The 23,745-nt window shown below is 38.3% G+C and overlaps 1 protein-coding gene across 1 annotated transcript in view; it reads right to left on the reverse strand.

Annotated features, from left to right (window-relative positions):
* USP54 (ubiquitin specific peptidase 54) overlaps window positions 1-23,745 on the reverse strand; it is a 51,425-nt gene that overhangs the window by 23,488 nt on the left and 4,192 nt on the right. The window contains exons 3-9 of the mRNA XM_010288910.1: window positions 14,068-14,202; window positions 11,686-11,799; window positions 11,441-11,523; window positions 8,970-9,075; window positions 5,483-5,629; window positions 3,949-4,098; window positions 1,789-1,957 (exon numbers count right to left, since the gene is read on the reverse strand). Of these exons, the coding sequence (XP_010287212.1) occupies window positions 1,789-1,957; window positions 3,949-4,098; window positions 5,483-5,629; window positions 8,970-9,075; window positions 11,441-11,523; window positions 11,686-11,799; window positions 14,068-14,202 (904 nt within the window). The remainder of the gene's footprint in view (window positions 1-1,788; window positions 1,958-3,948; window positions 4,099-5,482; window positions 5,630-8,969; window positions 9,076-11,440; window positions 11,524-11,685; window positions 11,800-14,067; window positions 14,203-23,745) is intronic.

Here is a 23,745-nt window from a genome sequence, read left to right on the forward strand (position 1 = left end):
CTCACAAATTCTCTCAGGAGTTTGGTATCCATGTTGAACACCACAGACTACAGGAGTAAGCCTCAAGGACTCACAAAGTGTTTTTGAAATGAAAGAGCAGGTTACTCACTACAGCCTTCTGAATTTTATCTGAAGGAAACACCTTTTTATGTATATATTTTCGTATTCAGCTTCCTGAAGTAATTTTAAAACAGTCATATTAGACACTGCAGAGGCAATGAGCATAAGGGTTATCTATGTATTTCCTGGAGATCAACCAGCAGAACAGCAAGGTAAATTTACAACATATATTGACCTGAAGTTTTTAGAAGGGCTCAACTAATATATAGCACTGAAGGCTCTCCTCTCCCTCCTCCAGACTTCCCTTTTTTTTCAGAACAGGAAGATATGTTTATAAATTGCAAGGCATCTTGTCAAGTGAGAAGTGAAGGTCATCTTACCAGTGTTTTTATTTCCATTTATTTTAAGAGGAGTTGGAGATTTATTTCATTACTGGTAGATTGTCAACACATAAATAAGGAGACAGCAGATGTTCTCTACAGATTCACTGACCAGGAAGCATAAAGTTAACTATTGGCCAGGAAAAGCATAAAATATTCTTGGAATTGCAGTCGTATAAATATGCTAAAATCCTGGAAGAAATGTTGTGTTTCTGTGTTTAGTCTTGCCTTGCTGTTCCTGGCAACTTATAAACCGGTCCCTAACTAAGGATACTCTCTGCGAACATCCAAAAATAGAAACAATCTTCTTTTGCAAAGCTATTACAACATAAACTTAGATACAATTTTTATTTTCACCTTATCTGGGCTGCAATTCCACCTCTTTCTCATAATTTATCTATTCCTCTTTAAATGAGGCCTCAACCCACCATGGTGTGACTAAATGTCCAAAATTATCCAGAACTTCAGTAAACCAACAGCCTGTTCAGACCACTACTGCTATCTTGGGCAGACCAAGTTCTAACCTCTGAAGCACATTATTTGGACATACCTTTCCAATTCAATGGATCACCATTAATACAAAGAATTCAGGAAGTAGCAATGTGCTGAAGGCCTCTAAGATGTTAAGTGCTACAAATCTATAGCTGTGGATCTTTTTTGATGCAAAACAGACCATGAAAAATGAAGAAAACATGTTCTATGGGCAAAAGCCTTTGCCAATCCCTTCCCCTTCAGCCTGCCACAAGTCAGTTCGTATCTCTTGCACTGCTTTATCTGGATAAAAGACAAGCTAAAGGCTGAAGATAATCTGCACTGATTCTGTCTCTCTCATTTTTTATTTTTAATAAAACTGTTTTCTTCCCCTTCCTCCCCATATCCCTTCACGATCCTAGCAAAGGACTAATTTATGACATTTCCTTAATGTTTCTTTTCCCTAATTTCCCTCCTGAGTTTAATTCCACAGCTTCCTTTAATTTTTATGTCTTTGTGCATCTCTGCTCTTGTTCCCTTCCTGTTAAAACCACTGATGGATTTATGAATTCAGTCATTGAAGTAATGAGTTATTGTTCCTCTCAACTTTCATACCACAACAGGTTCTTCACTCCTTTTGCCTCACTGTTTCTTTCTCCAAATCTTTTCAGAAAAGATTAACCACCCAAACAATCAACAGTCTCAGAGAGAGACATTCAAAGGCGAAACACTGCAAGTCCTCTTCAGAATGTCAGAGCAGCTTTGACAAGCAACAAGGACTCCTGCTAACAAAACCACACCCAAAAACAGAAGAAAACTTTTCACATACAGTATTACAGCATAAAGTTATAAGGCATATATAGTCCAGACTGCTTACCTGAGTCTTCACTATCATAGCAAGTCCAGCTATATTGCTGTAAGTCCACTTGAGGGGGCAAGTCTTGCGTTGACACTGGAGTTCCTCTCGGATCTGCATACAGCAGCAGCAAAGGCTGATAATGACCCTTAATGCACTTTGTCACAACATCTTTCCATTTTGGACCAATCTGAATTAACAAGGAAAAAAGGAAGAGGAAAGGTTTTCTGTCATCATTTTCTGTAATAAGCTCTCATTTTTTTCCTTGTACTTCTTTCAGAGTTTGATTTTCCAGTGACATTCTTTTAATTCCTTCTATATCCAGCATTGAACTGGACTCACCAGCAAAACTCTGACTGCTGGTCGGTCACATGTTGGAAAACACATCAAAAGGGGATACGAATTCCAAAGCGTAACTGACAGTAAACTGTCTCTTAAAACTGGCATTTACATTCCTCTTTCTGAGATTCACCTTATGTGAGAAAAAAGGTACCACTTGTGACACCAGGTAGTCCAGAACACACCCACAGAACACCCTGGAAGCAAACCAATTACAATCAGGGTATTCACCATCTTATGGCTAAACACATTACAAAAAGTAAAAAGCTAAAAGTACAACTACAAGAATAATTCTTCCCTTTCAGATTTTTTTGTTGGGTTTTGGTGTGTTGTTTTTTTGGTTTGTTTTTTTTTTTTTTTAACATAAAAAGCTTTCCATCCTCTGAAATGTTCTAACTTCGCATTAGTCAAAAAAAAAAGAACTTGTTAACAAAATTTCTTAATCCATCCATCGGCATCAACAAAATTAATAATAAAAGACATCAACAATGTGACAGCAAATTCAAGCCAAAGCTAACCACTTTGGTGTGTGAATATTTCTGCTGTTACAGAACCTCTGCAAACATTTTGATAGGTCAGGCAATAATTCATATAGTTGTATTCTATGTACTAATACAGGTTTCACCTAATACACTAAGCATCCACTCCAAGAAATTTGCTCCACACATGGGTATTCTATTAAGGCACTGCAGTACCTAACCTTGGCAAAGTTTTGCTGCAGAGAAACATGACTGAACAAATACAAGGATTAGAGTTTTCCCTTTGAGGCTGTGCCTGGCAGGAATACAGGAGAAAAAGCCTTCCCCTCTCATCTTTGTACTTCCATGACTAGAAGGAATAAAAGGAGAGTGGTGTGAGATAATGCCAAACAAACTAATGGGGTGTAATAACAGTGTGCCAAGATCCTAGCACTGGTATGTTTAATGTCAGGGACCTCGTGCTTGTTGAAAAGGTCAGGGAGGGAAAGCACTGTTAGAGTGGGTCCAGAGGAGGGCCACAAAAACGATCAGAAGGATGGAACACCTCTCCTATGAAGAAAGGCTGAGACAGTTGGGGTTATTCAGCCCCATAAAAGAGAAGGCTCTGAGGAGACCTTATTGCAGCCTTTTAGTACTTAAAGGAGGCTTATAAGAAAAACGGGGACAAATTTCAGCAGGGCCTGTTGCAACAGGACAAGGGATATCAGTTTTAAACTAACAGAAGGTAGATTTAGACTAGATATAAGAAAGAAATTTTTCACAACGAGGGTGGTGAAACAGTGGGACAGGTTGCCCAGAGAGGTGGCAGATGCCCCATCCCTGGAAACATTCAGGGTGAGGCTGGACATAACTCTGAGCAACCCAATTTAGTGGAAGATGTCCCCCCTCATTGCAGGGGTGGGGTTGGACTAGATGACCTTTAAAGGTCCCTTGCAACCTAAAGTATCCTATTATTCTATGATAAGAAGTGGAAAATTTCTTGTTGACAGCAAACACTAGGGAAGACTGGCATCTAGATACTTCAACAAAGAACCCAAAAAGCAGGCACTAAATAGCTACACCACTTGTCATCAACAGAAATACATTATGTTAGCTGTGCACACAAGCAAACAGTAGGTTTTCAAACAACAGCATAAAAGCCAGACTGGCAGCCAACAGAACTAAGAATAGGGCTTCTGAAATTCCTGGTATGCTTTGAGAATCACAGAACACTTTACTTTGCTCAGAAAAAGGAGCAGAGTTATGGACTTCAAGCAGAAAAATAGGCAAAAAACTCTCAAAATCTGTAGAAAACAGTATGGATCTACACACAAGTAGCTAACAAATTTCTAACAGATTATTTTTCTAAACATTATTTTCTCACCTCTTTGACATGAGCATCATCAAAGTACATCCACTTGCGGATTTTAGTTTGGAAGAAGAAGGTAGAATAGTGTTTTCCATAGTAACAGATCATTCCCACCAAATAAAGCTCTGAGTGTTTTGCTCTGTCATCAGTTACTCTGAAGAAGAGCTTCAAGAAGGAAGATAAAATGAAAGGAGATATTAATAAAATGCCCAGAATTTTACATACTGCTTTGTGTTTTAAGACCTCAAAGTACTATAGAGAGGTGTCAGGTTTTTATTTCAAGAGATAAAGAAAACAAGGCAGTAAATACTGAAGTAATTAACCAATATTTAAGCAAACACAGTGACATAGACCAGGAACAGACTCCTACCAACTCACCAGATGCTCAAGAATCAAGTCAGTCTTGGAGACTGTGGCTGTATTTTAAGGAAGACATTAACAACAATGATACAGTACTTTTTCAGAATTTGAAGTGTGATTCTATTCTGAAAATTTGTATCATCCTTGCTGATTATATCAAATACTGTTTAAAACATTCATTCCTCTTTGCTTTGTAGAAACAAAGCAGTTTGACAGCGAACAGCTAGCATTTACTCTGACTTAAGCAAAGACAAAATTATGACAACACCACATAAATGGTAAACTGAAGACATTAGTAGGTCAAAAGAATTCAGCACACAGGAAAAATTGTTTTCTGGCTATTTGACCATGTTTTATTTAAAAATGCATAGGACTAATTTTTTAGTGCATTACTATGCAAGCACCACACTGTTTCATAACCACATTTCTATTAACTTGCACTAATTTGGGTACACTATGCACTGGCCAATGCATTTTTTTTAATGTATATGTATATATATGTTTTGTGTTGTGTGGGGTTTTTTTAAATTATTTTAATGTAACACCTCAATGCTACACTAAGACACAGATACAATTTGGTATACCAATAATTTGGATCTAAAGCATCAGCTAATGTAGAATAAGTGAATCCTCCAGGGGACAAATTTCCGGATCCCAAACACTACTAATTTAATCTATCATTCAATCGCATAGTGCCAGCCACCATCTCTCAGAGACTGCTCAGTTATAAATAACTCTTAAGTGTTAAAACCACACACTTAAAAAAGAGGATTCAAAGAAGTTAAAACCAACACCCTCAAACTACATTTTGTCTTCAAAATAAATAGAAATAAACTTTTCTTCAAAATGAAAGATTATGCATTTATTTTCATAAAACTAGCAAAAAACCCAATGCAAAATTTCCCTGCACTTGAAAATATCTTTTGATTCAGACAAGCTTTGTTATCTTAATCAATTTTAATTTTTCAGTCATTTCAGAAATTTGAGAATATGCAATTACACTAGTACTTTCACAGGTTTTGTGAAGCATTCAGAAACAGGTCAGATCCTTGGATCTGCCCTTTATTCCTCTATTTATGGCCACCTGAAAGGTAAAGATGGCAACTTTTTATTTTTCTCAACCTGCTACTATAGACTACTATGAGAAAGACTGCGTTTGTAGGTAGTGTCAAAACACAAAAACACTCACATCCCCCAATTTAAGGCAAGTGCCCAGGCTGTGAATCACATCCTCAGCCAGATCAGAGTGGTCCGAGTCCCAAACCAAACCAATGGTGATGATCTGTGGAGAGTTCATCAGCACACGACGAATACGGATCTTTTCCCCACAGTTACTCTGAGGATTTAAATGAAACAAAACATTTAATATAATCCTTCTCTTATAATAATGTTAGGGCAAGGCACTAACAAGTACAAGTTTCGAAATTACAGCTTCCAAAGAAGTGGTGGTGAAACACAGCAGACAAAACATGCTCAGTGTCAAGATGTGAACTTCTGATGTCACAGATGAGGAGCGTTTTTAAGACTATCTGGTAACACCACTGATTCTTCCTCATACTACTGATAATGATTAAAAGGTATAGTGCAAGAGTAAGCTTATTTAAAGAGATAAACAAGCATACATGAAAGAGCCCAAAAATGTTCTTAGGAGTTGGAGGGAAAGCTCACTTTCTTTTGATCAGAATCTCAGATTAAGAGTTATATTTAGAGAGACTGATTCTTTATATGACAGTGTCAGAAAAACCTCTAAGGTGCTGCTTTGCTGTTAAAATTGGGTGGTTGTTCTACAAGGTACCTCGGGCATCTCATCTTAGACCGGTTATGTCAGTATTCATATAAATATGAGAGCAGCAGCTGGAAGATCAGGAGAATAAGAGATACTTTACTAACCCATAGCAGTTCTTCATTTCCTATTTCCCTTCCCCCTCCCATTTTTAAAGTAACTCCCAATGCTTATTGACTGGTCAGTGTCCCCTCACTCTAGCCCAAGTACTTCTCAGAGATAAGCTTGCTTGTGAAGCCAAGACATTTCTCAGTGGTCCTTCCAATTCATCACCTGCTGGAACTGTGGGCATCTTTAAAGCATCATGGAAGAAGTTCACCATCTGAATTAAGAGATCATCACTGTAATTTTAGGAAACAGTGCAACAGAACATGATCTTGAGGGGGGCACAGACAACTATGACAAAGTCCCTTTGCAACACTCACTCTCCCCCTGTGGCAGGTCACAAAGGTACCTCTGCAAGATTCCACAAAAAATCCCAAACATTTTCATACTGAGAATAGTTTCTCATCCCTGGAGACCAGTTTCACAATTGGATATAATCATTCTTGACACTACAACCAGGGAAGAGATCATAAAGCATTTCTTCCCCACAGCAATCTAGAAAATGAACCAGAACTTCAGCCCCGATTATCAGTGAGAAACAGAAGTGAAAAATTAAAAACAACAACAACAACAAAAAAAATAGAAAGCAACGAACTTAACATGAAAGACAGATTATTTTACAGGTAGAGAACTGTGATGTTTAAATGTAGATATGATGTTTTAATGTTAAGATGACTGTATTCACACATATTTTGCAAGGTTCATTCAATATACAAGCATTCCTGTGGACTACCTCACAACAAACCTATCTTACTCTTAAACTGTCATCTTTGCTTCAGCTAGCTAACATCAGCATCTTCTGCAAGACAGGAGGAACATGGCATCCTGATAAAAAGCTTCCTTTGCATGACATTTAGGCCACCCTTAGGTAAGCCTCAACAGAAAATTTCCCAAATGGAAAAAAGAAAGGGGCAGCAAGTACTGGTAAGCATTTTTATCCAACCGATTATTACACAGTTAAACAGCAGTTCACCATGACAGGTATAATTTAATAGCCCTTCTATTAAATTTCCCCATGCTTTGGTTATTAAATGGCTAGACTCACATGAATCTTTTAAACAACAATACATTTATTTCTTTTACTCAGATAAGTGAGCCACTATTTGCCAACATTCCAAAAAAAGAAAATTAATTTTTTCAATGAAGACTAAAAGTGAATGTTTCAGAAGCTACAGAAAAAGGGTGGGGGGGTGGGGAAATATAAAATGGAAATACTTACACTGCCTCCAGGGAACAGGCACACAAGACATTCCTGTTCGAGTTTGTACTTCTTCACTGAGGACTGGTGAGGCATCTAACAGTAGCGTTACATGAAGCAGCAATTACGCAGCTGTTACCTGCCCTACCTATTAATCAATATGTAAAAAAGCTTGATGATAACTCTTTTTGCATATTTATCTAAAGCCTTGGATCTGGACATACTCAAATTAAAAGGTAGAACAAGATATCAAACTCTTGCTTTAGAAATCAAGTCCTTATGATTTAAAAAAAAAATTAAAAAATAATTTTATATTTACATGAAAAAATTTTATTTTTCTTAACCCAACTGATATTCGGACTTAATTCAGCTGAATTTTGTCAGACTTTTACTGCATAGCAGAATGGAATATTTTTAAGAATGGCAGCTTCTGACTATCAACTGGACATATGCAGTAATTGTGTCCGACTGCTTAAACACCAGTCATCACTCACATCAACTACAGCCTACACTTTCTGGTCAGTATCTCCCACACTCTGAACAGCAAACTTTACTCAGAAAAACAAACTAATACTCCCTCAAATTTTCTGTGACGATTCCTGCCTTTGGTGTAGCTTTTGCAGATAATACTGTGTAGCCTGTAAAGCCTTTCACTGTCAGGATATTCTCTGGCAGTGGAAAGCAGCAGTCCTTTTCCCCTTCCCTCTGACCAACACTTTGGCTGTATGCTGCAGGTCAACAGTTCAATTTATTCCAACTGAAATGTGGTAATGAAGTTGAATGGAAGCTTATCTAGGCAAAACAACCGATCTTGTACACATGATTACAGTGCCTGGTACGAAAGTTTTGCTATCATAGCATGGTACTGCTGAAAAGATTTTACAAGAAAGCAGTACTTTTCTCATGCTATTATTACAGATGCACACTACTCTCAACAGAAATAATCACCAGAGAAACTGGATGAACTGTGGGAACACTGTTCTAAAAAGCCTAGCTAATCAAATCCCCTGTCAACATACAGAAATCTCCTATAGAGAATTTGGAGACCATATCTTTTTGTCACTTCCATTTCTTTAGGTAAGATCCCAGAACTTTCATCACAGGATGAAAGCAGCATGATTGCAGCTTCATGTAACAGTAGTGTTGGAGGCCTCGCCAACTCTCAGTGAAGATGAACAGCAAACATATGATAGGTACTTCTAGCAGCAACACAGGCTTGTACAGGAATGGACTGTGGCCATTCCCTGGGAGCAATGTAAGCATTTCCAATTTATTCCCTCATCATCTTTTTTTGTGGTTTCTAACTCTGAAACATTCTTTCTTAGTTTCCAGCCAAACACTACATCTATTGCTGTTCTCACCACTTGTGTCTAGTCGAAGAAGCACTCAACCTAAGTAGTTTCCCTTCCTTCACTGAATAACTAAGAAGTACTAAATTCAACCCAAAGAAAAATCTCCTACCTACCCTTTTTATGATTATGACGAGCTAACCCTTGAAAATGCTACTGAGTTAGAAGTACACATCAGTGTAATCTATTACACTTCTGCCCTGTCCGCTCCCCCCACAAAAGGATAACTAAGGATACTAACTGGACAGTTTCGCAGGTCTCCCATAGTGCTGGCGTTCTGTAGTAGCTCCCCAAACATATCTGGAGTCGGTTTCTCTCGTCTCTCCAGCATACAAATAGCTTGATTGCTTCGGTATAGAGAAAGCATTGAAAACAAAAGTTTAGTAATAAAACAAAAACCCAAACCCGCATTAATTATGTTTCACTTACCTTTTCATAAAATTTAAGAACCTTAAAATACACAACACTTTTTTTATATTTAATACTATAGTACAGAAAAATCACATAATTAAGCATGAATTATTATACTTTCCATTATAATACTGCGTAAAGAAAACAAGTAAAACTTAAAATAGAAACAGTTTCTAGTTTGGCTTGAAATTTATGTCTTAAAAACAAGCTTTAGCATTTTGATAAATACTTCTTTCAAAATGAAATATTAGCTTCAAAATGCTTCCCTTCAGCAACCACAACTCTAGTAAAGCGGCACAGTAAAGCACATCCTTAATAATAAAACTATAGACAAAAAAATAGCACAGTACCCAATTGACTTCACTGTCCAAACTGGAAGAAAGGTGACTAAGTACACGAGAATACTAGTGCTCAAAGCATGTTCAAGCTTAAAATGGTTTAAGAGGTAAATGAATATATCACTGTTTACTGCTGTTTTTAAAATAATGCGTGACTTCAGATTTATTGAGATATTCCATATAAAATATCGAATACCACTTACACAATTCTCTTCCTGTTTTTCTAATAAATAATGTTCTGATACACAGCGTCTGCTGGTAGCCTAAAAAAACCCTACAGCTCTGTGGAACAGCAGGTAGCAGCCACAAGGGGGAATGCTTTACAATACTCCTGATACACTACTGAATTGGTAACTTCTAAGAGAGATCTGCATGAGAAGAGCAACTAGCAGGCTTCGAGAATTTTCTGGGGCTCTGTAACTACATGTCTTGTAGGCAGGACAAGAAACAGAAGTTTTCATCCCAATCAAAATTTCAAGACAGAAGTGAATAACAATCTCCTGCCTTGATCAGATTTAACTACCTTTTATCTTAAGAAGCCTACTAGAAGACTTCTCTCCTCCTATCATCTATTCAAACAAACTACAACAGAGCTAGAGCTATTGCTCTGTGCACCATCTCTTTCAATGCAAGGTCATGGTGACCAGAGGAGTTCCCCAATAACTAAAAAAAATTCCAAGAAAGAGGATTTGAGTAACTACAGGCAGGTCAGTCTTACTCCAGTACTTGGGGTGATGACAGACCAAATCCTCCTGGAGATCATCTCCAGGCATATGAAAGATAAGAAGGTGAGTCAGAGCAGCCAGCATATATTCACCAAGGGCAAGCTATGCCTGACCTACTTGATTATCTCCTATCATAAAATGATGGGAGGAGGTTTTGTTGGTCTCTAGCAAAGTTTCCAAGTCATCTACAGCGTTCTTGTGGCCAAACTGGGAGGTGTGGACTGCATGGGTAGAATACAATGCAGACAAAAACCTAGCTGGACCTGCAGGCTCAGACAATCCAAACATAACCAGCAGTCAGTTAAGAGCTGTATTGCTCAGGGGTTAATACTGGGGTTGATGCTATTTAACATTTTCATTAACAACCTAGATAATGAATCAGAATACACCTACAATCAAGTTTACAGATGACACCAAACCGGATGGAGCAGTCAATATACAGAAAGGGAGTACTGCCATCCAGAAGGATCTTGGCAGGTTGGAGGAACAAGCTGACAGAAACTTGATGAAATTCAAAAAGGAAAATACAAAGTCTTGCACCTTGGACAGGACACACTCAGTGCAGTAGTACTGGCTGGGCACTGAATGGCTGAGGCGCAACATTGCAGAAGGCTGATAGACAAGCTGAACATAAGCCAGACTCTTTGTAGAGGCAAACAGAGAAAGGACAAGAGGCAAAAAATGCAGAAAGGGAAATTCTGACTGGATATAAAGAGGGGGGAAAAAAAAAAAAAAAAATCACACTGAGTGGTTAAGCACTGGAACAGGCAGCCCAGAGAAGTCGTGGAAATTCTGTCCTTGCACGTTTTCAAAACTCAGTTGCGCAAAACCCCAAGTAGTCTGATCTAGCTTTGAAGTTAGCCCTGCTTCAAACAGGAGGATGGAGTAGATGTCCAATAGTGCTTTCCAGCAGAACTTATTTTTTATTTTTCTTAACTCGCCTGCCTCATATATTAAGGTCTTTCAAAATGTACATGAGGCCTTGCCACTACAGTTGTCAGATTCAGAATCATAAACAAGTAGACACACTGATCCATGCCTAAATTGGTATTGTCCACCCCACTAAATTCTCATTATCTTTATCATGGTTATCAAAGCTCCACCAACTTTGAACAAACTATGTTCTGGACATTTAATCTTGTGAAGGTAAAGATCAAACTGCAATACCAGTATAAAAAAAAAAAAAAAAATTAAAAAAAGAGAGAGAAGTTCTCTTCCCTGTAAAAATCTCAACTCACCAGAGTGAGGTTGTGGAAATATAATGTACCATCTGGATGAAAGGTAACGGGTCAGAGGTGGCACCACAGCTGGTACAAACACACTAAAAAGAAAGAAAATGTAATACATTGACAAGATTAAACAGGTATTTTCACAGCAACACTTCTGCTTGTATCTCTTTTACCATGGCAATGCATGTCTTTAGGAATGGAAATTTGAAAATTGAGAACTGGCCATTTATATAAAGCATGTATGATTACCTCACCTGTTCAAACAAGGTCATTGCAAACTTCTGATGGGAAACACAATGTGGTGCAGTGCAAATATCTTCCTTTGTCTCATCTGCAATGTGGAAGTGAATTCGCATTAACAGGTTTTCCTAGCCAAAGAGAGAAAATAAAGAAAAAAGCATTAGATCATTTCCAATGTAGACAGAAGTTAAAATATAAATCACAAAAGCAAGTCAGATGCAGTAATGTTATAAGCGTAACTTACAGACACAGAAGTATCCTGCAAATTCTTGAAAGTTGCTTAGAAAACAAAGAAGTTGGCATTTCTTTTCTATCAAAGAAATAGCTACCACTGCCGATCTGAAATACTATGTCAGGTACCCATTTATTTTACCTACTAGCACAGCTGAAGGTTCTGTTACTGATTATTCTGTCCAATTCTCAGGCATCAACAGATTTGACCAAATGTAACAGGCAGAGCAGCTCTGCAGTTTTAAAATCACTGGGTTGCCACTAACAGAAAGTAACCCAAATCCATTTCTATATTCCATGAGGGCTTTGAAATACGGCAAATAATCTACTTTCTGTCAAAAGGGGGGAGAACTAATAAATGAAGAGGCAGACTAAATTCTGCACGAAACAAGCACTGAACATTTTCTAGACATTATTTCAGAGAACTCCAGCTGTTTTCAAGTTCCCAGGAGTTCTTCTCCTAAGACCTCCTCTCCTCCCACTGTTATCAACATCAATCACAAGTGCCAGAAGTCTACTGACACCTCTTCCAGCACCACACTTTTCACTATCACTATGAGCTGCCTGGATAGTTTATAGGCCTGCAATAAGCAGGTCCAGATTAATTATTAGGCAAAATAGCTCTGACCTCATACAATTTCCCTTGAACTTTAGAATCTAAGCTCTTCTGCCATTTAAATTAAGTCTCTGCCTTTAGGGCTGAAAAGGTTAACTAAGTGAAAAGCTATGGAATTATTTCTGCCTTAAAGCTTAACCTCAAAAGAGACCTTGTACCCATTTTAACTGTCCTTGTGCCAGTACTGTTAACCTAACAGACCTGCTTTTGGGGACTCCCACAGCAGTGTAAGATGGGCTATTTAGATTAACTTTCTCAAGGAAGAAACAAAATCAGAAGTTCCCATGTTCTACTACACACAGATCTCTCTTGAAGTGCTGGACTGCACACAATAATTTGACATAACTGTGCTCACAGGGGCTCGTGTGTAGGCTGATGTAATTTATTTCACTTTGAGGCTTTATTGGTATGATCTACTTCCATTTTAAGCAAGCTCATTAAACTATATTATTTTGCTATATTACTATTCTACAAACACAGGATATGTTGGGTTATCATAATCCCATTATCACTCCACTTAGTTTAAGAGAGAACTACAATAGCTATATGCATTTATCACATTTCCATCATCTCTTCCAGTGGAAGTGTGAAATTAGGTAGGTATAGGAAATCAAAGATTTAACACATAGAAAGAACTCCTCTCAGGTAAAGTACTTATCAGAGTGAAGTTTTACCTTGCAGTAGTAAATCCAGTACCTTTGTACATTGGTTAAGAATTAACATCTTTGTTAACAACCAAGTAGGATACAAACACACTTGGGCCACCTTATGGACACTATCATTTCCAAAAAGCAGTCAATAGGTCAGCAAGACAAAAATACCTCCTAATTAAATTAAAGCAATTTAGGAGACTAAAGAAGGAAAAGGAAGAAATGTGGGTAAGAGTAATGGATGCCAAGAAAGAATTTGAGTATAAAAACAACAGCAGGTGGGTAAATCTAGGGATGTAAGACTTATGTAAAAGCCATCTCCCAACCACACTGGTGAGATAACCAGCCTAAAAAAAAGTCAGATAGTTTACAAGCACAGCAACAGAAATATTTGGAGATTATCCATTTTACTGTTGCTTACCTCAACTTAAACATAAACAACTGTGTTCAGTTGTGTTTGGTTTATTTATTTATTTTTACTTTCCCTTAGTTAGAGTTTGTGGAAACATGTCTGCCAGTTATTCTGAAATCAAAGTGTCCTTTCACCCTTCTGAGGTGATCCTTAGAACTAGAATCCTGCATCATTCTTGCAGTGCAATGTTTCTTACCATTCATATTCAAGACACACTTGAGACTGCAAGCAGTACATATACAAAAGTAACTGTAAAAATGGGTAACGCTGATGTTTCCATTTCAAAATCAGCAGCAATGACTCTCAAACCAAATACAGCTTCCCCACTGCATCACTTCAAGATTGGGGATGTCTGTGGACTTTTCCAGGCCACACACACGATGTCTATTGGAATTTATGGAGGGAAGGAACGGAGGCGGGCAGAGGGAAGATTGTGTACATGGGGGTTTGCATCTATGCCTGTAAATCATCTTTCAGCAATACTCACAAAACATTCAGCAGCATCATCCATGATGCCCAGCTGGAAGCGCTGCTCATCCTGAAATGTCTTTGCAAGAGCAGTGCGCAGGGCATCAGAGGGCAGTACCTTCTCACTGCTACATTGAAATTGGTTGAAGATACTCTAGTATGATAATAAAAAGATAGTTAAGTTATTGTATTTTCAAAACATGACTCAAGTTACCTGAAAACAAACAGCAAACTAACTCACTTTAGTCAAGCAACACACAGATACTTGTATTGTACAGAAACTACAAGAGAAAATCCTAGAAGTTCCTCTTTTGAAATCATATGCACCTTTGTGTATTCCTTCCTTTTTCTTTTCACATATCCAAGGGAGGGTGGGGAGCTTAGGGGTAAATTTCCCCTCAGTGTCAATCCCCCTTTGATCTTCCTCCAAATTTGATTCCTGAAGCAACTACAATGGACACCAAAATGTCCTCACTTCTCATTCCTATTTCTCCCTCTCCTGTTCACTTTTTCACTCCCACCTCAGTAGCTTTCTTCTTACACATCCCTTCTTCCTTCCTCTTACAAGCAACTCTTTCCAAATGCCTTAGCCCTTAAGCAGTCACAATCTGCTGCTTGCACTCTTTCAGGAATTTACCTTCCAGTAAGTTCAAGGAGTGGGTAAGAATCAGATGATTTTGGAGTTCGCATGCAGGAGAGAAAAGGCATGACGACACAAATGTTCCTGTATACAGCCAGCTGTTCATTTGTTGCCATAAACGTGCATTTTCATAACTAACTCACAGCTCATCTGGGTACTCATTTCAAAGGATGAGTAGTTCTATAAAGACCCATTATCATCTAAAGCTCAGTACATAATCCCAATTGATTAAAACTCCACTTCTCGTTTGTGTGTGTATGTATATGTGCGAGATATGCAGAACATCTTCTGAACAGTTATTTAACTTTCATTGTGCCCTCCTACCAAAACAGGAACATAATTCTGTATGCAAGATCCTCAGTTTAAGTAAAAACTTCTAGCCCTTATTTTCCTACAAGACCATTCTTTCTCCATCACCACTCTGCCCTACTTTCTACCTCATTTCATATGACAAGCAACCATCTTCATCAGAGTCAATCTGAAAATTCTGCTTGTCCTTTCCTATAAAACTTTCCTCAATTTCCCTAACGACTATGCCATTCTTACCGCAAGAGAAAAAAGATAATGTTCAGTTGTGCACCACTTAGCTTTTCTGCCTTCTAAACAGAGAAGTGCCATTCTTACCGCAAGAGAAAAAAGATAGTGTTCAATTGTGCACCACTTAGCTTTTCTGCCTTCTAAACTTAGTCAAAGGAGAAAACCAGCCTCAAACTAGTTTTCTTTCAGATCTATACTGAGAATCTGTAGCGATGTTGATTCATGTATCCCTTCCTCCCTTAGTTACAGAAAGCTTCTCCCCAGTGTACTTAGGATCTATGTTAACTGGAAATAAATAATCAGACTCTTTCTCCCCTTTAACCATTCTTACTATTCTTTTTTGTTTCTTATCAGGAAATGAGCAGATAAACTGGGAGAAGGTTTGCCAAACTGTGCAATCTTGGCTGCTTTGAGGAAGCTGAAAGAGTGCAGAACACAGCTGCCCCGGCATAGCTAGCAAACCAACCTCCATGCCCCTGCCATTTCCGCCTGTAGAAATGGTAGAATTTATAGTGCTGATATACTGGCTAATATAGATGTAAAATGCCCATCTCTCTTTACTGACAAATTTATTTTCCTAGTCCTTATGGTGCTCGTTCATGGGTGAGGGCACACCATGCTGAAGGCCATAGCTCTTCTAATATTGCCTATATTCGAGTATCAAATAACCATGAGGAAAGTGGTAATGAAGAAAAGGCTGTGAGGCAGTAAGTCTCACACTCCATGAATTACAGACAATACCTCTCCTCAGTTACCTTTTATATATGTATATATAAAAATGGAAAGAATGACAAAGCCTCTGTACTTAACAACCTTGATCCTCACTTCTGTCACTGATAACAGAGCAAGTTTCATGTTTCATTAGTAGATTTTCTCATTACAGTGGACCTCAAAAAAACAAACAGTGAAACATAATTCCATCCTGCTTCAGCGCTATACATTAAATAATTTAAGAGCACTTGAAAATAGTCATGACTGTGCTTTAGAAATGTGTTTATTCTGATTACCATCAATCTCACTTCATAGATCTGGAAACAGAGACACTCGCCTAGTGGCTGGCACACAAGTTCACTGCAGGGAAATGACGAACAGGACCCGGTTTGCTCCAGCGAGAGCTCTGAAACGGCTCTGCACTCTTGCGGGGCCGGGGTGGGGAGAATGAATGCAGGCTCCAAAATAGGTAAAAGGAGAAGCAAGTAAACTGAAATTCTTATTTCAAATTTCCACCTTTAAAGAAATAGTATACTTTACTTTTACCCATAACATACCTATTAGTTAACAAAGAGATCCAGTAAGGAAAAAGTGATCCTGATGATTATAAGCAACTGTTTTTCACAAGATCCTGCATTTTCAATTCTTTTACATCACAAAGTAATTACAGCCTTCACAATTAAAACTAAGAAAGTTTCATTAAATACAGACAGCAGAAAACTGAAATCTATTACCACAACCAGAGAAAAAAATAATTCAGTAACAAAGAATTGTGTGAAGAATTCTAATATGTAAAACCAGGACATAAAAGATCCCATTGTAAGAAGAATGCTTCCTAAAATTTGGAATGATGTAGCACACAATGGTATAGTCTTATCTAGATTACATGAAAAAACAGAAGCCTTAAAACCAGTGAGTAGTGCTTGTAGGAAGTCTCAATAGCACCTTAAATTGAGTCAAAAGCACTTTGAACACAGTGGGGTTCGTTTCCATTGAGTTTTGTTTTGCGTTTTTGGGGTGGGAGGTTGGGGTTTTTGTGAGGGGGGTGTGGTTTCCCCTTTTCCTTATTTTTCAGGATAGGTTCTTTGCTCACTTCCAGAACAGGTCTTTCTTGTCTCTCAGCCTTAGACAGACACGTGTGTCATTTCCTGCAGTTTCATCACTAAGTTATCTAAGTCAGATCTCTCTCCTTAATTTCAGGTCTTTCCCTTGAGTGATACTGTCAATCACTAACACATTTGTTCCATATATAGGTCTGAAAGCCAGCTGGGTGCAGACCAGGAAAGCACTGCTGATTCTGCCCCAGGAGTTTTCATGACACCTTTTCTCCAAGTGCTTCTGGAACTTAGTAAGAACTTTATATGTGAAATGTTCAATCTTTGTTCTCTTTCAAAAACTTCTTCACCTGAATTTGAAGATAGTGAAAACCCCTTTAGTGTATTTACCACACTGATTATCTCTCACTGGCTACATTCCAACACAAATAAGTGTATCCTTAACAGCAGCAACAATATGAAAAGACACTGCTAAAAGCTTCATGCACAAGGGAAGTCTCTCCTATTCAGTAACTAAAATCAAGGGTGCAGAACAAAAAAACCAAAAGACATTAGCTTAACATAAAATCTGAGCAATTACTAATATCGTATTAGCAGCAGTACTTTGATTTCTACACTGATGACCTATTCTTGGCACGTTGGTAAGGCTACAAGCTAAGACAGAGAACAGCATGAGCAAAGGATTTTTCAGATAGGAAGCACACTTTCTGGTTACACTGCATTCCTGAGGTATACATAAAAAAGAAGCCCCTCTCCCTCCATATGCCCTTCCCTACAGATCTTCAAAGGTCTGGAAAAGGTGGCAGAGACAGCAGAATTAGGAAGCACAATCATTCTTTAAGAGGAATAAATTGCTGAAGTCTATCTAATTGGATCTAGTCCTTCCAGAAGTACTAAGTCAAGATCAGCTATGTCACTGTAGTTTATCTTTTGCCAGCTTGTTCTGAGGCATCTAAACCTGGGAATTTCTTAACCATCCCAGAAAATGTATAGTAGGACCTCAAGTGGCTTATTACCATTCAGAAGGCTTTTTCCTAATTTTCTAACTGGAAGCTTCGTGTCCTTTCTAGTATAGGTCTGGGCTTCTGACATACATCAGAACAAGAGTTTGCAGACTCAGTGGTGTCCCAAAATAATCTCCTGCAATTTGGGTAGCGCAGGGAATCAACGTAAACTTTCTGAAAAGGTTTGAGACAAGAAACCTTTGTCATACAACTATTCAAGTTAAAACCTCGCTTTCTCTGTCAGAATGCTAAAATTCACATGTATGATCATAAACAGAGTTGTTCTACATTTAGTTAGAAAATAAAGATAATTATTCTTTGATGTAATTCATGGGATTGACATTTTGGAGTTCTTTTAAAGATTTGGAAAACCGAAACATCTGTGAATTCCCCCCATAGCCTACAAGATTTGCTCCAAATTATGTCTAGCAGTGTTTGGAATTCATTTTCTCCCTAGGAAAATAGTATTTGATTTATTTGGGGTAAATTGACATCTGCAATGTGTATCTAACCATACTGATGAAACAAACCCCAGACTTGATATACATGCACATATGACTTTTTAATCAAGCACGTAGATGCAGGCTGGCATAAGAATAAATCAATGTCTGAAGACAACAGGCAACAGCTACTGAATCAGACCAGTGTCCATGCACTGTAAATTTGAGTTCTGTCCTTGGCAGCTTTCTGAGAACCAATTCTTCTCTTCCAGCATTGTGCGGAAGTTCTCTCTGGATGGGGATATTGCTGCAGTTCTAGCTATGTGGTATTTCTTTCAAAGAACAAAACTTGTTCCCTCCAAATACTTCAGTATTCCCTATATCAACAGCTTCTGAATTTTAGCAAAAGCTACAAACATTAACATGGCCAATCCTCATCCTTCTCTCACTGCTCACCAGGTCAATATTATTCTTGCTGTCACTCAATTGCTACAGTATTTTTTCCTTTTTTTTTTTTTTTTTTTAAAAAAACTTTCTCTCAATTTCAATAGCGTACTCTTCCTTGTGGTATGCTTTAAGGGTGCCATTCCATTCAATAGACTTTTTCTCTTGTCTACAGTACCTAATCTCTCATCCAGAACATCGTGCTCTTTGCCTGATGCAGCCTCTTAATCAGTACAACAACCTGTTTCAATAAAAATTCTGGCTGTTGAAATCCCTTTTCTCCCATCCAACATCATCAGCCTCCACCCACAGTATTTCCACTAGCTCACATCTCTTCCTCACATCTTTTCAGGTTACATTCACCTTCAAGAGTGCACATAATTCTAGCTCTGTTTGGTTTTGTGTTTTGGATCTCTTTCCAAACCTCCAAGTCTGACAACAGTCAACCTAGATTTCCATTATTCCTTTCTTTTACAGTCTCTCTTCCATTTTTATTGGCACTGTGCCCTAAACATTAACATAAGGTCTCCAATATGGACTGTAAAGTCAGGCACTCCTGGCTACTACCAAAATAAAAAACCCCATACTTTCCATGAGTTTTGTTTAGGAGGGTGTCAGGAAAAGAAATCCAAGTTCACAGTGTCATCAATTAGGTGAAAATTTATTAATTGCTTGATCAAGATCAAAAAAGGCAGTCATTATTTGGAAACTTGAATTACCAGTTTAACAACTCAGGCAATTGCACTTGTTGCTAGTTTATCTGTCAGGCAGTGCCAGCTGAAATAAAAAGTTTAAACAACAAAAGTAAAAAACGCAAACTAACTAGTGATAGGACGAAAGGAAATGGCCTCAAGTTGTGCCAGGGGAGGTTTAGATTGGGCATTAGGAAAAGTTTCTTCACCAAGAGGGTGGTCAAGCATTGGAACAGGCTGCCCAGGGAGGTGCTGGAGTCACCATCTCTGGCAGTGTTCAAAAGACGTGTGGATGTGGCACTTCAGGACATGGTTCAGGGGACATGGTAGCATTGGATTAATGGTTGGACTTGATGATCTTGAAGGTCCTTTCCAACCTTAGTGATTCTGTGATTCTGTAATTATTTTATATATTTTTACTACTGTTTTACCCTGAAATAACTATCCTAATTTGGAAAAAAACACAAAACAAGAGGATGAAATCTTTTAAACTGACCTATTACTGTCTCAATCATATAATGAACCTTTCATAACAAATCCTTATTTTATCTATTTTTACTACTGTTTTACCCTGAAATAATTATCCTAATTTGGAAAAAAAACACAAAACAAGAGGATGAAATCTTTTAAACTGACCTATTACTGTCTCAATCATATAATGAACCTTTCATAACAAATCCCTCCATTTCAATCAAGTGGCTAATCAGAACCATGAACTAGTCATTCCACTTCTTTAAAGCACTGTAATACCCTACTGTTCTCAGTTTTCACCTTCAAAAACAACATTTCTACACAGAAAATTCACATTCTTCCTGCTTTTGTTGGACATGACAAAATTACAGAAGAGACCAGCCCTACTGGAATTTATCAATCAATAGAGCATTCTTCTTTGCAAACTACAAAAAACACTCTGTCCTATATCCTGGCACTATGGAGCTCCCAGTACAATCCCTGGAAGGAGAACAAACTCTCTGTGGCATGCTCAGTACAGTGGACGGATTTCCCCCTTCCTGCCCTCTTCCAGCCGTAATAAACAAACGCCAAAGCAAAGTCATGCTCTAGAGAAAGGAAAATAAAACAGAACACAGGAGACTTCAACATTAATAACTGAAAAAGCTATTCCAGTGTTATGGCAAGCAAACCGCATAGCATTAAGGACAGCTTGTGTGCTTAAAAAAAAAAGCACTTAAAGAATGCCACATCCTAACGAACAGTGTTTGGGATTCCAGCACAAAGTGATGCCTTGTCTTTTTATATCTGTTGATCCCAAGGTTCCTTCAAAATAACCAATGAACGTATGTCTGGAATGATTTCAAGATTCATTTTGTAGCCATGTAAACATAGCCAGATAGTGCTGCAAGTTTTAAAAATCACTTGAAGAATTTGTGCAGTGCAGTACAAAAATAAAATGTGATATCAGGTATGACATCACTGTCCTGTGTCCCCTCATTTTGTAAGTAAAATTTAAAGTTACAAATAATATTTATAGAGCTATCTGAGCATTTACTGTAAATAGTGTGCATGACATCAGAATCCCTAGAAATAGTTGCAGCAAGCCAAGAAGGTGGGGAAAAAAGACAGCTACTTTGGTGTTATTCAAAGGCTGAATTTAGCTTATTGAAGACTATGTCCCTCTAAAGTCAATGGGAAGAGAGTGTTGAATTTACAGCAATGGTTCAAAGTAGGGGAAGAGTGTGAACCCTCTCTGCACAACACAGGAGGTATCCTGCAAAGGGAACCTGGAGCAGAGATGGGGACATGGCATAGACTCTTCCTCCCAAGTTTTGCCCCTTTCCCAGGGCAAATCTGAACATGCCAACATGCTTTGGAGAAGACTAAACATGTCCTGCCTCCTGCTTTCTTGGTCTGTACAGGTATTTCAGGCAGATCCACCTGACAGCATGCAAGGCTAATTACCTCTCCCCAGACCCTAATGGGAGATTTTCGCATGGTATAGAGCTCCAAATTCCTGGGTTCCCACTGGATCCAGCCATATCTTCTCCCTCATCTTAGCAAAGCCTAAGGCAAGATTCAAGAGAAAGAGGTTGTCAAAGACCTGGAGGCTAAGCTGGCATTACCCTGGCAGGACAACAGTTAAAGGCTTCCAGAGCAGATGGGAGGGCTGGGGCAGGGGAAGAGATGAGCACGGAAGGGAAGGGATGATCCTGCTGCACTGCGACAACAAACATGCTCTTGGTGATGCTTGCAGTATTAGATGCATATTATGTACATTATCCCATTTGTCTTACACAAACTCACACATAGTATGTGCCAGACAGCCAGACTTTTGCAGGAGGGGGAAAAAAAAAGCGCAGTTTGAGAACACTGATCCAGAGGGCAGCAGAGAATAACTAAATACCTTAAACAGCCTTATTCCCACCCCTCTGCCTGCTTAAAGAGTTTATGAAGAGGAATGTGATTATCTCCACGGTTTGGGGCTATCCCTTTTGCACACCTCTATCATTTAGTATCCCTATCGTTTCAGTTGCATGCAAGCAAGACAGCCTATGTGTCTAGTGTTTGGGGGGGATAGGGGAGCTTTGCATCTCCAATTTCACTTAAGAATTGAGTGACACCCTTTACTACTCACCTTTATAATATTATTTCACTTGATAAAAAAAAAATGGGGGGAATTTTCAAATATTTATGTACACACATCAACATTTCACACAAACTAATAAATGTGGAAATTTGTCACGGCATCACCCAAAGAAAAACATAAAATTGTGAGTTGCTTTATGAACATAAGGGAACCAGGAATAAAACAGGTCTATAGCTTCTAACAAACAAGTTGCCATGTATTTTTTTTTACTCTTGTATAGTTTTACAATAGATGTCTGTAAACTTTCTGAAGGTTCTGGAATAGGCTTGGGTAGAACACACTGACATCTCCCACAAAGAACAGTCCATAGATAGAGAAAACACTAACATTTTGGTATGGATTCAAGCCAGTTGGAATTAATTTATTTAATTTGTCAAGTATTGATTGCTGCTCATATTCAGAAACACTTGTCCAGATAATTCTTTATTTGTTTACACGTTTCTTTAGAATTGTTCATTGTACATTGAGTTTTGTCAGCTATAGGAATTCTGCATATTTTAGAAAACTTGCATCTGGTTGTGTGCAGAAGTACTTTCAGGATTTGGTGCAATGTTATAGCTTTGTTGGAAACTAAGGGTTGTAACACCTTCTGGCTAAGCCTGGCGTTGGTAAGAACTTCAGATAAGAAACCAACCTAAAAAAATCCTTGCAGATATCTGGGAGCAAGAAGAGAGCGCAGCAATTTTTCCAAAGGCTGCTTAATTTAAAAATAAGCATAAGGCTGCAGGCATACAATTTGTGAATTCTGCCACTCTACCTGTCATCTCCAAGTTTATAATAGCATACTGCACACTTCAGCAAGACATCAAAAGCAAGGATTTTATCAACAAAACAAAACATGCTTCAGCCCAATGTTTGCTTTTAATACATATATTCCAGAGATCTTGTCATCTTCCAGTCTTAACTGTAATGCTTTCCCCTCTCATACTGGTACTGCTAATCCAGATACATCTTTGTCCAGAGTTTAATCTTTCAATACCAGTTCCACAAAGGTTCATCCTCTCCTTTTTCCCGTAACATCTTTCACGCCCCACCCCCCGCCCCCGCTTCAGTACTTTCATTCAGAAAAACACTTTTAACTATTATCTTTATACTAAAACCGCTCAACTCTGCCTCAAGGTCCCGTTTACTTTCATTCAAGTGACAGAGCCTGTCCCATCTGGTATTTCCTTGCCCAATCTTGCTGTCAGGTTAAACCCCAGAACAGCAAAAATGTACATTCACGGTAATTTCCTAAATCTTTTTCTTTCTGTCCTCATCTCAGCTATCAAAAAATGCCAACAATCACTTGGCAATACTCGAGGGCATGATCCAAGAATTAGCTTCAAATTAGTTATCCCACTGAACTTAATGAATTCGAACCAGATCATGCATAAGTCTTGCCACTTCCCTGTAAGAAAGGGGATATATTTAATACTCCATCTCTTCTTTGTCTGGATAGCCGTATTTCTCACTTCAGATGTGCTATCTTGCTCCCAACCCACTGTTATATCCTCTTCCAAAGACACTGCTGTAAATATAATCCTGTCTCATCATTTCAACAGAGATGTCTTGAGACAAATTTCTCTTCAG

The sequence above is a fragment of the Phaethon lepturus genome, unplaced genomic scaffold (genome assembly GCF_000687285.1).
Source record: "Phaethon lepturus isolate BGI_N335 unplaced genomic scaffold, ASM68728v1 scaffold416, whole genome shotgun sequence".
Lineage (NCBI taxonomy): Eukaryota > Metazoa > Chordata > Aves > Phaethontiformes > Phaethontidae > Phaethon > Phaethon lepturus.